This window comes from Protopterus annectens, chromosome 4.part0 (assembly GCF_019279795.1).
Source record: "Protopterus annectens isolate FY-2018-M chromosome 4.part0, PAN1.0, whole genome shotgun sequence".
NCBI lineage: Eukaryota > Metazoa > Chordata > Ceratodontiformes > Protopteridae > Protopterus > Protopterus annectens.
In genome coordinates, this window is record NC_056733.1 from 1413301036 (window position 1) to 1413319041 (window position 18006).

The following is an 18006-nucleotide window of genomic DNA, read 5'->3' on the forward strand; positions in this document are numbered from 1 at the left end:
CAACATTCCCCTAGCGAGGTGTCACATGAGGCTGCTTCAGTGGCTCTTGGGGTCGCAGTGGTCACTTCTAACACACCCCATGTCCCATCCAGTTTTTATGATTCCTGCAAAAAGGATTTAGCTTGATGGATGAAGCAAGAAAAAGTCCCCCCCCCCCCCGAGCCCAAGGCCGTAGTGACCATGGATGCTTCCCAGATAGGGTGGGGGGTAGCAATGATCTTTCGCTGATGAGGTCAGCTTTGCTGCGATTTGTTCTCTCTCATAAAGTACGAATGCAGCAGCTACTTTGCTTAATTCCTCTTTGCGGGGAGCATCTGAGAGTTGCACTTCACGATTGGACCTTGGGACTTTTGGACCCTGGGACTTTTGTATGCCTTTTCCCCCAATTCCATTAATTCCCCATTTTCTGAAGAAAGCCCAATGGTTGACGAGCAAAGTGATTCTCATTGCACCTTTCTGGCCCCATAAAGTCTGGTTTCCCTTTCTTTGGTCTCACCTGGTTCACCACCTGTGGACTCTGGATCCAACTCTGGACCTGATGTCTCACCCTAGCGGCTTGGTGCATTCTGATCTTCAACATCTGAAGTTGGTGGCTTGATTTCTCCGATTCCAGTAATTGCCAGGCAGAACAACTTGTCCAACCCAGTGCAGAAGATACTTCTGGCGTCCCATAGACCGTCCAGAAATGTTTTACCCAAAGAAATGGAAAAGATTTTCAGTTTGGACTTATACAAATGGCATTGACCCTTTCTCGACACCACTTGATAAGGTCCTAGAATACTTAGCCACCTTATTTCAATTGGGATCCTCAATGTCTACAATTAAGGTTCATCTAGCTGCCATTTTGAATTTTCGTAACTGATTATTCGTTGATGTCTCAGTCTGTGGAAAATTTTGCTTAGAGGTGCTCAGCATTTAAAACCCCTTTCAAAGATCCAGTAGCGCCTTTGGATTTGACCTTAGTCTTACAATGCTTAGTTCATCAGCCCTTCGAGCCAGCAGCCACTTGTGACTTCAAGGAGATTTTCAGAGTTTCAGGCTTTGTGTGCGAGTCATCCATATATCTTCCACAAAGAGCATCACTCAAAAGCAATCCCTCCTTCCTAAAGTTTTATCAGATTTCAGTATGTAACACCATAGTCTTAGTTATTTTTCCAGATTTTTGAGTACTGCTTGCAAATGTTGACGTCCACAGATAATTTAGTTTTTACTTGGACCGAACAAAATCCGACTAACTATTTATTTTTGTTCTTTTCAGGTACTGGATTGGGCAAACCGGTGTCAAATGTCACCTTATTAAAATGGTTGAGACTGCATTGCCTTTATGTACAACCAGAATAAACTCGAAAGTGCCAACAAAAGTTGGAGCCAATTCTACAAGATCAGTTTCCACTTCAGCGGTCTTCCATTCCAGAGTTTCTATGGAAGATGTGTGCAGCTACAACTTGGGCTACCCCACATACCTTTATCATTCATTACAAATTTAAACATGATCTCCAGGGGACGAGCATCCTTTGGCTCTGTGGTGCTCAAGAATATTCTTCATTAGGGCTGCCCAGGATCTCTAGTAGCTGGGGACTCTGTCCCATCGGTCAAGAATGAAGATTGACAATGGATAAATTACGTTCAGATGACTGCAAACTAGGAGCCATAATCAAAACTCTTAATGATGTGGACATCCTACAAAAGGGCCTCACTGAGACAGATGCCTGGTGTCAAAGCCATGGCCTCAAGCTCAGTGCCAAAAAGTGCAGTGTCCTCCCTTTTGGTAAAAACTCTGTACCCATGAACTACCACATAGGCGATAGTCTACTTAACACCGTAAGTGTGATCAGACCTTGGGACACAGGTGGACAGTAGTCTCTCCTTTAAGCACATTGCCACAGTAGTCAGGAAATCTTTCTACGTGGCACACCATCACAAAAGGTTTCTCATCTAAGAAAAAAAGGTCATTGTTCCCCTCTACTCATCACTCATTAGACCCATTGTAGAGTACAACGCCCCTTTTGTTATGTACTTCATAAGACCTCTACAACAACTGGAAAGGCCACAGAAGTACCTCAGAGGATTAGCTGCCTCAAACAGATGCTGTACGCAGACCGTCTCAAACTCCATCTTTACTCTGTCGCATATTGCCTACAATCTCTGCCTAACATACAAAGCTATGTCAAACCCAGAGCTGTTGGACATGCTCCACGTAAAGAAATCCCAATTCCTCCGAGCTACACGCTCTAGGGACCTAAACCTTGTCACCACAATAAACAGAACATGCCGGATGGATAGATTCCTGTCCGAGACTTCCCATACTCTGGAACAAACTACCTATCTATATCAAGCAAAGCTCCTCATTAGCACTCTTCAAGAAAAATTTTGATTTGGATGGGAGATGGGAAATTCACCCCGGGGATCACTTCTGTGGCTCTGCTTAACAGGGGCACCGGAAAATATTTTTCTTGGCTGGCAAAAGCCAGGGTACAGTTCTGCTAGGTTTATATAGGCCCTAGGGCCAATAGCCTAGTACCTACCTATGAACCATAACGTTCCATCTGTTAATCTTTCATTCTTGACATCCCACCCTCCTGCCCCGTCTAGAGACTCCTGGAGGTTCGCAACTAGTTCTGGGGTTTCATAAGGTTGTTCCTTAAAGCTTCTGTATTTTCTTAACTGTGATAAGCAAACTTGATCTGAGGTAATGGGAAGAGAGGCAGTATGGGTAGAGAGTGTTTGGCTGGCACAAGCTTTGTGTAATGGCAAAGTCTGTTCCAAGGGGTCAGAACTGAACCCATCAATCAAGAATGAAGATGGACAACACCGATGAAATGTTGTTGTGAGAACTTAACCTTTTCTCCAGGAGTTTTCTTAAGCTCTCCATTGTAGCAGTTTTAGGTGGAATATAAATGTCAGTGTTAATCATCCTCCCTTACCAGTAGCCCATTAGCACTACAAATCTGTTGTCTTAACCTCTGCTGTGACTATTGGAGATCCTCTTGCATTTTTAAGTACTTTCTTTTTCCCAGGTATTTGCTGAATAACCATCCTGAAAACCTTTATCAAATTCAAATGTTCAGTTCTTTGTGTCGTGTAACATAGCATGTTAAGTTGTCAATCTCGCCTTCATTCTTGCTGGATGGGTTCGGAACCGATCCTCGGCTCCGACTCAGCACTTACTAAGCTCGAGAGCTAATTTTACCAGCTCGAGGCAACCCTATATCCCATGATGCAAGGCGGAGACTACCCAGTTCTCGTTTGCCGCTTCGCTTGTGAGGTGCCTCTTTTACCAGCTCTAGTTAAGTTTTCTTCATATTAAGACTTTTAGTCTCATCCCTTTTAAATTTAATAACCTTAGTTGTTTTGTGAACCTTAATGTTTATTTTAACCCTATTCCCGTTAGTGTTCCCTTTTTTTCGGGTTATTTATCCCCTTCCCTAGGTTAGGCCTTAGACCTTCCCCTTTCCTAATTTTTCCTGTCAGGGATTCTGTGTGTGTTTGAGTGTGTTGTATCCCTGTTTAGTTTTAGATTATTGGATTGGGTGTTTGTGTGTGTGTGTGTCTGTGTTTCCTTGTCACTTTTGTTTCCTCGACACAGCTATGTCGAAAGACACAAAGGTCTCAGGCTTCAAGAAGTGTGACTCGTGCTGTCAGATGTCTCTGACAGACTGTCACACTTCTTGTGTTTACTGCCTGGGACCTCTGCACCTGCAGGACTCTTGTGCTATCTGTCATGCCTTCAGCCCAAGAGTCCTGCAGGAGCGCAGAAATTAATATTGAGGGGCTTATTAAAGCCTGAGAGCTCCCCGACTAAGTCTGCTCCGGGGAAGCCCTCCAAACCAGTCAAGCATTCGGCTTCAAGTCCCAAGCCACTGGCTACTGGTTCTGCTTCTTCAGGGTCGAGATCGGCTCCGGCCGGAGCCGATCCTTCCCTTTTTATAAGTCACAGTATCGGCTCCATCCGGCGCCGATACTGCCAGATCTGGGCACTCCGTGTCTGCTCCGGCTGGAGCCGACATATCCTCGGCTCCTTCGGCTCCACCTATTTCTAAAAAGAGATCATGATCCCCCTCATTGGAATCGATACGTTCGGCTCCGAGATCACCCCTGCTCTCGGAGCGGAGCCATCGGAGCCGTTCTTCTCTGTCGTCCAGGCTGTCGGATCATGACCTCGAGAGAGTGGTGAGTAGACTATTAAAGTCTCAGCCATTGGCCCAAATGCTCCATAGCCCGTCTCAACAGACTGTAGCTATCTCACATCCACCTAACATTCCTCCTTCGACTCTTACAGAGCTTTGAGCCGGAGCTCCTCGGAGCAGTGACTGTTGTAGCTTCGGAGCCGATACCACCCCCCTTTCGGCTCTGTCGTCTTCCGCTCCGATTTCCTCCTTGAGGCCTTCATTGAAGGGATCCGGACGTCTGGTCTCTCTCGTCTGCTCCGAGGGGGCGAGTGGCATCGGACCCTTGTCCGACCCCGTTCTCCCTCTCAGAGCTTCGGCATTGGTGAGCTCAGCCCCGACATCTGCCTCGGAGCCTTCCCTCTCGGTGAGGCCTGGAATTCCTATCTCTTCGGAGCGGGAACCTTCTGGTCTCTCTGACGGGGGGAGCCTTCGAGGTGATGAGGAGTGTACTATCCCCTGGGCGTAGTCGACAGTCAGTTCCATCAGCTCCTCCCACTACAGTGCCTGCTGATGTCTCTTCCCACTCTTGCTCCCGGACCCAGAAATCCAACGCCTCAGGTTTTCCCATTGGGAATATCTTCCTCTTCCGAGGCTTCTCCTGATCCGTCAGGTGAACCTCCGCGTAAGAGGACATGTAAGAGGTAACCTCTAGACTCTCCCGAGTCTATTACATCTGATACTGACTTGGATGATTCGGAGGGATCCCCAAGGTCCTCCTCTGAGGATGTCTTTCTCAGACATCCTTGAACTCCTTAAGCAGAGGGGGAACTGGCCCTCCGTTAATCCTTCCGAGGACGAGTCAGTATACCTGGAGGCGTTCGGATCTTGACCCTCCACCTCCTGGGTGTCTCCGCCTTTCGACCCTGTTATGGACGTGGTGGCTCGGAAGGCATGGATGGCCCCGGATTCAATGGAACCTATTCCTCGGAGGCCTTCTAAATTCATTATGGCCCCACCTGATGGGCAATATTTGACAAAAGGTGTCCCGGTTGATGCCATGGTGGTGGCTGCAGCCACCAAAAAGGAACTTAGCTGATCCTTCAGTACCTGTCCATCCTCCTAACAAGGATTCTAGGACTATGGACAGGTACGGCAAGCGGATTTTTTTCTTCAGCGACCTTTGCCATGCGATCGCTGAACTACTTGTCACTTCACCCGCCTTCAAAGAGATGTTCTTAAAGAGTTGGGAGAAGTTTTACAGGATCCGTCAGCTGCTGTGTCTCAGGATAAGATTAGCTCAAAGCTAGGAATCCTCAACTCCATTGTTAACTCCTCCATGCGGATCATTTCTTATGCAGCTGATGGAGCGAGTAGGGCCGCAGGCACAGGAGTGGCTTTAAGGTGTCAATCCTGGATGCGGCTTTGTAATTTTGCAGACCCCTTCAAGGCGTCCTTCACAAACTCTCCTTTTGATGGTTTGACCTTGTTCGGACCTCAAGTGAAAGACACCATGACTAGATGCGAACAAGATGGCAAGACTTTCTGCCGTAGGAGTCCGTTTCTCCACCCCTTCAAGACCTTACCCAAAAGGTCAGAAGGGAGGGAAAATGTGGTTCCGCAAATCTCAAGGAGTCATGCCTGACGCACGAGGTCAGTTTACCCCCAGAGGCAGAGGGGGTAACAACAACAAATGCCGCCCTAAGGGCAGAGGGGGTCCGCAGAATCAGGGTAGCAGAGAGCCTCTTTCTGACCCTTCCAGCATCCCTGAGATGTTGCCAGATTGTCCACCTTCGGAGGCAGTCGGGGGAAGATTATCGCTGTACCCAATAGCCTGGCTTTCCCTTTCTCAAGACAAATGGGTACAGTCGATTTTATATCAGAGGGTTACAAAATTCCCTTTATTCAAACCCCAATTCAGCAAAAGGGAACCCTTCCAGACGTTCCACCCGGTGTAAGGGAATTAGCAGTACAAGAGATATCAGAACTGCTAGCAAAAAGAGCCATCCAGCCAGTCCCAGCAGACCAAATAGGATCCGGAATCTACTCAAGGTTCTTTTTAGTACCAAAAAAGACAGGGGACTGGAGACCAATATTAGATCTGAGCAAACTAAAGTTTGTAAAGAAAACAAGATTCCGGATGGTCACGCTTCAGTCCATTCTACCCTTTCTGGGCAAGGACAATAGTTGTGCTCGGTAGATCTTCAGGATGCATACTATCACATAAAAATTCACAGGCGCTCCAGAAGATTTCTCCGCTTTCGGCTGGGGACCAGTCACTTCCAGTTCAGGGCCCTGCCCTTTGGACTCACTACAGCCCCCAGAGTGTTCACCAAATGTATGGCAGCGGTTACGGCTCACTTGAGACGTCAAGGATTCCAGGTGTTTCCATATCTAGACTGGCTTCTCACTGCCATCACCAGGCATCAACTTCTCCAAGTCAGAGATTACACCCTTCACATTTGCAGAGGGCTAGGGATTTCTATAAATTTTGAAAAATCTGCCTTGTCGCCTTGTCAATCTATTACTTTTATAGGCGCAAAATTGGACACTGTACAACTTTCAGCAAAGTTAACAGACCAAAGGATCTTAGGCATTCAAAGTCACGTCCAGGTGATTCTTCTCAGCAACAAAATTCAGGCCAGATTTGCTCTGAAAGTATTGGGTCTTATGGCTGCCGCCATAACACCTTCTTCCCTTTGCCCGCTTTTACATGCGTCTTCTACAATGGATGCTATTCGCCCAATGGTCCTTTCAACAATTTCCATGCGTCACAGGATCAAAATAACTCCAACTTGCAAAAGGCATCTGACCTGGTGGATATTGTCCCCTCAAGTCCATCAGGGCAGACCCTTTGTTCCTCCTGCCCCGGTCGCCACGGTTACATCGGACGCCTCCCTGATCGGGTGGGGGGGGCATTATCAGGGCAGGATGGTCCATGGCACTTGGCAACCTTTCGAATACCACCTGCACATAAATGTCCTAGAGATGAGAGCAGTGCTTTTAACGTTGCAAGCCCTCAACGACTCTCTTCCCCTGGGAACTATTGCAGTCCAAACGGACAATATGTCCGTAGTGTGGTATATCAACAAGCAAGGCGGAACCAAGTCCTATCCACTGTGTCGAGAGGCTCTCAGACTTTGGCAGTGGGCAATCTCTTCTCAGCGGTTTCTGATAGCAACGCATATCCCCGGGAAATCCAACATCATAGCGGACAGGTTGAGCAGAGCTATTCTCATGCCTCACGAGTGGTCTCTCAAACAATCAGTGATGGAAGAGATTTTTCAGGAGTGGGGCCTTCCTTGCTGCGACCTTTTTGCTACACCTCAAAACAGCAAATGCCCAGACTTCTTCTCTCTCTTCCCCCTTCCAGGCCATCCCCCCAGAGACGCTCTAACCCAAGATTGGCCCTGGGGACGACTTTATGCCTTTCCCCCCTTTCCTCTGATACCTCAAGTAATTCAGAAAGCAACCGCCTTGAGAGCCAAGTTGATTCTCATTGCCCCTTATTGGCCTCGACAGATATGGTTTCCGTTCCTACATCCTTATCTCTTGGTACAGCCATGGCATCTGGACCCGGTTCCAGATCTTTCTGACCCACCAGTCGGGGCAGTTGCACCAATCAATACCTTCTCTCAACCTCACTGCTTGGTTGCTCCACTTCCATCCTTAGCCAGGCTTCCTATGATTTCTAATCCCGTCTGGGATATCATAGTAGCTTCCCTTAAAACTTCCACCAGAAGGATTTACACTAGTAAATGGCAACGTTTTTCCTTCTGGGCAAAAGCTAGGAATATAGACCCCCCCGATTCATTCGGTCTTGGACTTCCTAGCTGAGATTTTTCATTCAGGATCTTCTTCCTCCACAGTAAAAGTTCAGCTGGCAGCCATTTTGAATTTTCATATAGGCTTTTTGGACCACAACATTGTCACATAAACTTTGCAAGGCATTCCTTAGAGGTATATTTTTACTTAAACCTCCGATTAGAGACCCCCCACCACAGTGGGATCCGAATTTAATTTTAACATCCTTGATACTTCCCCCTTTCGAACCTGCGGCTGCCTGTTCATTGAAATTTCTTTCTAGTCGCCATTACTTCTACCAGGAGAGTATCTGAGCTTCATGCTCTCTGCATTCGTCCTCCCTACTTAATCTTCCACAAAGACAGGGTATCTCTAAGGACTAATTCGTCTTTCTTACCCAAAGTGGCATTGCAGACGAACTTAAATCAATCCATTGATCTTCCAGTTTTTTTCCCAAATTATTCTGATAGAGCGGAACAAAAACTACATTGTCTTGATGTTCACCACCAGCTCAGATATTATCTGGACAAAACTAAACATTTTAGGAAATCTGATCAACTGTTTCTATCCTATGCAGAGAACAGGAAAGGCCTTCCAGACTCCAAGGTGACTTTATCTAGATGGCTGTCTTCTGTGATTACTTACATTTATCAGCTCAGAGGCAAAGAGTTGATTTCTAGGCCAAAAGCCCATTCTACCAGAGCTCTAGCTACATCTACAGCTTTTCAGGCTAGACTTCCAGTAGACACTGTTTGTGCAGCACCCACATGGGCCTCTCCTCATACCTTTGTTTCACATTACAAATTAGACTTGGCCTCCAGAGACTGAGCGAATTTTGGTTCCACCGTTCTCAAGAGTTTGTTCCATTGAGCCACCCAGGATAGAGGTGCTAGGGACGCAGTCCCATCCAGCAAGAATGAAGGCGAGATTGACAACTTAACATTAAGAAGTTATGTACCTACCGTTCCATGTTAGTTGTTTTCTCTCGACTTCTTTCTTGCGTCCCGCCCTCCATCCACCTAGCCTGGTCAGACCGAGAAGAATATGCCTCTTCTCTTAAGAGGTTTTATCCTTTTTTCTAGCTAGTCAGCTTCTAGTGTCACTAGATTAGGTTGATCCCTTTCAGAGGATTATGATGATTATCATTTTTAGTATGTTTACTTTTTCTTCCTCCTCTCCAGTTGGAAGAATATATTGCATAATTTCCTTAGCTACCAAACGAGATCTGGGTAGTCCCCGCCTTGCATCATGGGATATAGGGTTGCCTTGAGCTGGTAAAATTAGCTCTCGAGCTTAGTAAGTGCCGAGTTGGAGCCGAGGATCGGCTCCGAACCCATCCAGCAAGAAAGAAGGCGAGAGAAGACGACTAACATGGAACGTTATGGTAGGTACATAACTTCTTATATTTGCACTCTACACTTTTTTAATGTAGTTCACTGTTCTTTTCTTTGTATTAACCTTGGAGATCCTCTTGCATTTTTAAGTACTTTCTTTTTCCCAGGTATTTGCTGAATAACCATCCTGAAAACCTTTATCAAATTCACATGTTCAGTTCTTTGTGTCGTGTAACATAGCTATTTGCACTCTACACTTTTTTAATGTAATTCACTGTTCTTTTCTTTGTATTAACCTGTGAGACTGTTACATTTAAAGACCAACTTCTTAATGCAATGATGCTTTCTGTAATTCCCATAATTCTAACACCCTTTTTGTTAAATGTCTAGTTCCACCTTTTGTGTTCTTGTGATATCCATTTGAGCCTGTCACATCTTGCAAAACCTTTCTAGATTTCTAACGTTTGGGGTTTTAACTTTCATTTGTTTCATTGATATTAATGTCTGTCAGTCTCTGAAATCAAGCAACTCTTTCCTTGGATCACTTTTTTCCCCAAACTGAAGGCGCGCACAGCCTTTGTTCTCTGTTTCCTGTGGCCATTCTACAGAATGTTCCAGAACATCTTCCTATGATGCGTTCTGTTTAGCTGCGTCCTGCATCATCTGTTGCTGTTTCATATGGGAGCTCACTGGCCTATCACTCCACAGCATTCTGTGTCTGAGTTGCCACAGTTTCCTATTAACTTTTGTACTGGTTTCCTACTGAAGGCTCCAAAGTGTCTTTGTGACAACTGATCAGATGCTTCCAATTCCACTTGTTTTCCCTTTAATTTGAGGACTTAATGTTCCATCATGCTGTGACGTTACCATAGTTGGAATTTCTACAGTAAATCCTTCACTTTGCAGGTTATCCGTAACTTCAGCTTCTGTTTCTTTTACTTGATTTACTAATCTTTGTTTCTACTTCCCCCTTTGGCTTCTGATTTTTAGTTTTTTGTATTGTATGATTTTCCATATCCAGATACCTTTGCCTGTCTGTCACTTCATATATCTTTTTTGCTTCTTTGTTTTAGTTTTGCTTTCTCCTTTGCACAAGTATTTTACCATATTAAATCTGTTTTTCGCATGTACGTACTTTTCAGATTTCTCCTACTCTACTGTCTTTGCTTACTTTGGGGACTCATTGTTCCATCATGCTGTGACATGACATGTTCTACACTAAATCCTTCAATTTGCAGGTGTTACATAACTTCAGCTTCTATTTGTTTAGTTACTACTTTACTAATCTTGTGTTGTATATTCTCCATTGTGATCTTATTTAATTGTGAAACTTTCCAAGTCTGGATGCCTTTGCTTGTATTTTTCTTCAAATATCTCTTGGAGGTGCTTGCTTTTTGTCACTTTTACTTTTCAAAGATCTCTTTGTTTTGTTTACATTTTCACACTTCCTCCGTAACAACCTTGGGCCGTTTTGAAAAAGGTATCTTGATCTGTAGAATGTACCTCAATCTGTTAATTAATGAACGCACATTTTACATTTTGAAGCTTTTTGACAGTTTTTCTTGAGCAAGTGTATTTTCTTTAATTTTTTTCTCAATCTTTTTGAATATCTTCTGTCTGCAAATTCTGGGCTTCTTGCATAATACATTTCTTATCCTGAGTAGCCCACTCATCTTTATGGCCTGTCCATTTTTATGGATGACTACATTCTATAATGGGGGACTCTTCTAATGTATAGTTTTATAGCTAGCAGTCATTTGGGCAGGAACGTCCTGAAGTTGTTTATACTCAGGTTGGCCCCTTGGAGGGGAAATCGGCAGTTGGCAGTCAAGAGTGCATGTGTGGGAGGGAACAGGGCTTTTTGAAGACTGTATAGTTGTATCCTGAGCAGGATACAACCCAAATGGCAAAAGGCTACTGCAGCAGTGAAGAATTTGAACAGCAACTCTTAAGTGCGTGTTGCGCGGTAGAAAGTAGACTTCCTGCCAGAACTAGTTTTGTTCAGCATTGCATTTATTATTCAAGCCTTTAGCACTTTTTTTGTCTACTCCAGGTAACACCCACAGCTCCATATGGCGTCAAGACATCTTTGTGGCCTGGTTTCTTTAAAGTAACTTGCCAGCTAAAAGGCAGTATTTGAAAGGTCAAGGAGTTAAAATTGCACCAAGATTGTTGCTCTTGGATGCCTTGCAGTATGTAAATTTATCGCTTTTGCCACTTCATTATTTTTGTATTTGTTTTCATAACTGAGACCTGGTTGCTATTGGGCATGGTTTGAAATACGAGAATATTCATTCTGTGCCTTTGTTTCACTAATTGGGATACTGATGGTTAGTAATTATGAAAATAAGCAATATCTCCACATGTACCTCAAAAGCTAAGTGAAAAATTGAGTGGCATCAGGTGAAACGTACATGTTCCTGGAGAAAGTTAATTGATATTTTCACTGTAAGCTGCACATCTTGAGACAGTTAATTCCAAAAGTATGAAAACATCTGCTTTGTTGTGGAAATGTGTCTCCTAGTGTTTATTGCTGTCATATGAAAGTATGACTGATTAACAAGTGTTCTACTAGTATCTAAGTTGATCAATTTCCAAAAGTTTTTTTGAAAGTTCAGCAAAAATATAATTCTGCTTTTGTGTGCATTTTTAATATGGGGGATTATTGGTTTGCTGATGTGTTAAGAGATGTGATTGCCAAGAAAGTCAGTGAATCTTTGCAATCATGCCAAACAATAGTCTTTGTAGTACATGGAGATAAATTTGCTCCATGTACTAGTCACTCAGAAGTAAAAACTGGTGGTGATGGGCAGTGCGGTGCATTATCTTATACCAGTAAAGCAATGGGACAGTGATGTCCTTGTGTTCCTTGTGTAAGGGAAGCAGCTTGAATCAAAATAGTTACTGCAAAGCTATTTAATTTCCTGTTGCTTATTGGCCTGCACTGTCTGCTTTAGTGCCACACTCCATGTTGACAGCATAGGGGGTGCTTAAATTGCAATGCAAGCTCCAGCTGTTAAGCAGTCTTCTAATCATTAACGTTGGATCTCGCACTAGAATATTGCTGAACAAGCATACAATATAAACATTTTTAGAATGTAATCTGTGGGCACCATGCACTGTGCATGGAAAGACTAAATGTGCTGGCTGCCATCACTGTAAGGGATAATTACTGAACTTTGTAATTTGTACAGTTTTAATAGGTGTATTAACATCCTGCTTTTTAAGGTGATTGGTGAGTATTCAGAAACTGCTGTGGAATGCAAGGGTTGTGTAGGCCATTGGCGGTGTGACGTTCCACACCACATAGGTGATGAGTTTTACTGGGAGTAGGGGTGTGAATTCTTAATCAGACAAGCCAGTCAGAAGGTTCAAGTATTCTTTTTACTTTCTTTTAGGATGCCTTCAATTAAACTGCAGAGTTCTGATGGAGAAATTTTTGAAGTTGATGTTGAAATTGCAAAACAGTCTGTAACCATCAAGACTATGTTAGAAGGTAAGGAAGCATTTTTTTCTTTTCCCAGTTTCAATTCACTGTGCAAGTATTGTACTTGATGAAAGCCTGCATTGGTGGTTGAATTGTAATTTTGATTGTTCCATTTGGTTTAATGGCATTAACCTAGTCGAGCCTGATGTGGTATTCGTACCGACCAAGGGAATTTTTACCTGGGAACCAGCAACCTTCCCCTATACTCTCTAAGTGGGGCCAAAGAGTTTAAGTAGGAGCAGAGAGAGCAGTGGAAGAGGATTAGTGTTTACTGTTGAAAATCAAACAGTTTCTCTCTCATTTCTGAAATTGCAAATGTGGAGAAGGATCTTGCAGTCTGAGATTCTGTGAGAAGGCAGATTGGATGACATCAGTGCGTTGATCAGTGAAGTGAAACAAGGTGTTAAGGCTGCTTCTGGGTTTAAGTGTTAAATGATGCTCAGCTGACAGTAGAATGACCACTACCTTTGGCCGTGTCTGCTACAGTTAACGTAGTTGAGAGGAAAATGAAGGTTGCTGAAGTAGTACAATGAGTTTTGCTTTGTTTTTAGTACATTGAAAGATAGGAGAAAGAGTTGGTGCTTTTCAAAAGACTTTGGTAAATGGTATTGGCCATAACAGAAGTATGCTTATATAACATACTCAGAACTTTGAGAGTTCTTAAACATGACCCTTTGTTTTTTGTCATCTGCAAAGGATGGGGCAATTGACTATATTGTTTTGTCAGGGTTTACAGTGGAGGAAATTGGTTCTTAAATTTGGGTATGAGCCCTTTTGTAAGGTCATTTTTGAAACACTTGCTTTAATACTTCAGCAGAAAAGTTCATGGTGTAGTTTTGATGAAAATCAGTCTAAGATGTACAGTAGTATCAGTGATGCTGTAATTTTTTGAAGTTGCAAGTGCTGTTCAGTGTGTTAGAAACTAAAGCTACTGCATTTTCAGAAAAGTGTGAAGTATTTAATTTATAAATGTGAATAGAAATTGTGGCATGGGAAATGAGTTTATTTACATTTTGATGAAAGTGATGCATTTTACCAAATGTTACTTTAAATGAGAATGGACTCTTGGTTTACTAGACACAGCTTAAGATATGTTCATTGTGGAGCTGACATTCAATTAAACTGTTCTAAAGATGTATACAATGTGGGAAACTGGCTCTCATGGAGAGGTTCTGTTAAACTGTAGAAAAGTTGGAGAGACTACTGATTTGTTACCAAAGTGACCCTGGGAAAGGTGGTGATAACACTAGCATTTTACCACTTGCAAGCATGTGTATAATTGCATGATGTCATTAGAGTGGAAAATGAAACTGAGGTATTGAGGGAAGTGAGCATTTAATGTGCAAGATAATACCAATTCACTTATGTATGTAAAATGTGCATATATATGTGTATGTATATTTGTATGCATATGTGTATGTATATTTGTGTATGTATATTTGTGTATGCATGCATATATATTTGTATGTGTATGTGTGCATGTGTGTGCGTGTGTCTGTGCGTATTTGTGTGTATGTATATCTGTATGTGCAAACAAAATTCTAAGGCTTAAGGAAAAATTATGCAGACAAGCTTTTTTGTTTGAAAACAGAGTACAGTATATGCAAATGGTCGCTGTATAAAGTATGGAACACAATATGAGAAGATCCTAATCAATAGGATGCATTCATTATGACAATTTGGCCAGAGAACTAAATCTCCAATGAACTGGTTCAAATGTCAGTATTTAGGCTCTAAGTGATGCACGTGAAGAATATATGTCAAAACATGAGATGAATGTTAAGGAAAACATTTAAGGCGTAAATATGACTGTGCGAGTTGGTCATACCAACCAAGAGCACACTAAGTTTTGAGTCCTGGGGCTTCTTTTGCGTTAAGCAGCTGCTGCCTCTTTAGTTTTCTAAATTCAAGATACTGATTATAGTCTTCAAAAAAGGAATTAATTTGGGCCAAAACATTGAATTCAAATTTAAAGAAATGTGCACAAGAGACATTAGCAAGTGCATTGTTTAAATTCAAAACTCTGTTAGCTTCAAAGTGCTTTTTGATATGGTCTTGACACAAGATTGGTTTTGCGTAGGGAAAAACTTTTACAAGAGACTCTTATTCCTGCATACACTAAAGATGAATGACAGTGAAAATCTTTAGGGAAAGTAGTAGTGTAGTTGCAGTTTGAGAAAAAGTAAATTAATCACCGTTAAAAATGAAAGGGCAGACAACACATTACCACAGCAATGCATACCTTTACTAGTAGTGTCAGGAACTAGACATAAATTGTGAATCTGTTTTTCTAAATGCATATGGATAGTTTTAGACCTTTTTTTAAAAGTGAAAGGAGGAGAGTTCCCTAAAGACAGAAGACAAACCAATGTGTAGAGAATCAGAAATGATCCAATTTTTGAGAGTATTTCTGTCATGTCTCTGGAAATGGAATAGGGAAACTTAATGTTCTGTCTGCAGATGATTCTTTAACATGTGGTTGAATTCCAAATTGTAGAATAGGAAAATATTTAGTGTCTCCAATAGAAGCAGCCTAGTCACAAAATTACTGTTAACTACGGAGGAAGGGTAATTCTAAGATAAAACATATTGGAGAACACTGCAAAAAGTCTTCATGACTAATTAACCTAGACAAGCGAATAAACTGTTTTTACCAAGTTCCTTTTCATGTAAAAATAATGCTGACTTGTGAAATGAGTGTGTCTTTTGTACACTAAAAAAATGTCACTTTCTTCAGGTTCTGTTTTTTCCTAGACACAGATTGTTTAATGGCATGTCCTGAACCAGAAATAATAGTTAAGAAATCGAATACTGTCTATCATAGCAGAAACAAAAGTATTCAATTCAGATTTATTGCCCTTCCAGGCAAAAAATGTCATCAGTGTAGCACATTTAAATGGCAGTATGCTGAAAACTAGGAAGGAGAATTGAATGATAAAGTTCCCAAGAACTGAGGACTAAATTAGCAAAATGTTGGGGCAAGTTTTGAACCCATAGCTACTCCTTTTACTTTTCTATATATTTTGTTAAAGGAAAAATTGCTAGTCAGCACAATATCAGCCAATGCATAAATGGTGTCAACTTCACTGGAGGCAAAAGCTGCATATTTTAAAAGAAATTTCCTAAGTAATTCTAAGCCTCCCTTTTGAGGAATGTTGGTATATAATGCCTCAGTATCGAACGTAACAAGAAAACAATTGGACAATTCTTCTGAAATTTGTGTAAAAATGCCGAGGAATCTCGGGTTCCTATTACATAATCGATGCAATCCTTTCAAGTTCGATCAAGACGCATTCAAAGCATGAAACCGCAAAACAGTTAAATGGCATATGTGCTTCTTTCCCTGGAAAAAAAAATAGCTGTGCAGCCTCTGTTACTCTGCCGTTTTCCTCACTGTAGTGCGATCTCAGAGTTGGTATATTTAAGTAGGGGGTGTGGGGGGCAAAGCCCCCCCCCCCACCTTATGTAATGTTTTTGAAATTTTTATTTCTATTTTTTTGTGGAACAGATTTTTTTTTTCCCTGGGAAAAAAATCGCTGTTCCAAGTGTTCGGGTTTGTAAGCTTTTGCTTACTTGGGGTCGATAAATCAGTGTTTGCTTTAAGTGTTCGCTGATTAATATAGACCCGGAATCTCGTGGGTAGAAAGCAGTGGACTGAACTAATGGGTTGAGAACAGCATCTAAGTATTGAGCTATTTTTTCAGTCTTCGTTTTTCTTTATTTGAGATGCGTCTAAACGGCAGATTGTCTGTCTCTATGGATTTCTTAGACGTTTTAATTTTTTGTCTGACAGCAAATTGTTTATGTACTTTTAAGTTCAACATGTTGAAAAAAATTCATAGTTGAAATAATCTTGTCTGTGTTTTGTTCCATAAGAACTAGACCTGTGCCTTTATCTGCATGCATAACCCAAACAGATCGGTCATTGGTAAGGTCCTGTAATGCTGCCTTTTCTGTATTGGTCAGATTATGCCATTTACTGGTGTTATTTGAAAGACAAAGGTTTCTGATGCGTCTTTCGCATACTTTCAAAAACACTTGTTAGGAATTATCAAGTGCAGGGTTGTATGAGCTTTTGGGTCTTAAGGTCGTAAAGAAGTATTCAGTTTCTTCTAAATCAGTCATCTGTTTATTGTAAGTTATCTTTACTGTTGTGCAGTTTCTGAGATTTTTCCAGTGTACAACTGTAGATTTAACAGTAGATCTGGTAAGTGTGCTCTGTGCAAGGGTATGAAGGTTGAACCCTTTTTGCAATACTAGTAAATTATCTTTTGAGAGAGTTCTGTCAGATTAAGTACAGCTGTGCTCGTATGCTGTATAGTTGGTCAGTAGTTGTGGTATTTAAGTCTGGCCATGGTATGCCGGACTTCATTGGTGTGAATGGTATGCTGGACTTTGAGTGAATAGTAGCAGTATTTTGAATTTCTGTGCTGTTTATTTGTGAAAGTGGCTCCTCATGATGATTTTCATTCCTGTGGTTTGAAATCTGCACTGTCCACATCCCCTTACTCACCCTGTGCCTTTTCCCCTCTGCATCTCATGTCTGTATAGTTGGATACATTTGGGAAGTGTCTGTTTTGGCAGGGGACTAAAAAGCGTGGTTAGAATCATTAGATTCATTTGCAAAGCATGAAAGTGGTTGGTAACATTTTTCTTGCCTTTCTCGTCTTTCTCCGAGGAGAGTTTTGCGTAACAGCAAACAAATCATGACAGTTACTCTGAAGTAACCTCTTGGCATTCCGATAAGCTGGAGCAGGCATTCTAACACTTCTGAAAGTATGTCTAATGCTTTTTAATTGGGTAGTTATAACTATTATATTGGAATAAATCCCTTTCAAGTTTTAACAAAAACCCTTATGTGGGGGGCTGTGCCCCCCCGCCCCCCACAGCCCCCAAATATATATACTAACTCCAGGATCACACTACAGTGGGGAAAAGGGCGTATACATTTTACTTGCATTACACTACTCTGCATTCACTGAAATGAGTTTTCTGTGATTTGAGCTTTCAGTAGACTGGTGTGGATGAATTGAAATTAAGTGAAATGTGTTTTTTAGTGAATGAAAGTAGGTATGTATTTATGGCAATATATCTCTAGCTCTTGTGTGTGTAATATATATATATAATATATATATATATATATATATATATATATATATATATGTGTGTGTGTATATATATATATATATATATATATATATAGATATATAGATGTGTGTGTGTATAGATGTGTGTGTGTATAGATGTGTGTGTGTGTGTATAGATGTGTGTGTGT

The 18006-nt window shown here is 41.9% G+C and overlaps 1 protein-coding gene across 1 annotated transcript in view; it reads left to right on the forward strand.

Moving 5' to 3' along the window:
- The first annotated feature begins 12641 nt into the window (after positions 1-12641).
- Positions 12642-18006, forward strand: part of SKP1 (S-phase kinase associated protein 1) — a 241021-nt gene continuing 235656 nt past the window's right edge. Inside the window, exon 1 of the mRNA XM_044069900.1 lies at positions 12642-12786. Coding sequence (XP_043925835.1) covers positions 12644-12786 — 143 coding nt within the window. The 5' untranslated portion in view covers positions 12642-12643. The remainder of the gene's footprint in view (positions 12787-18006) is intronic.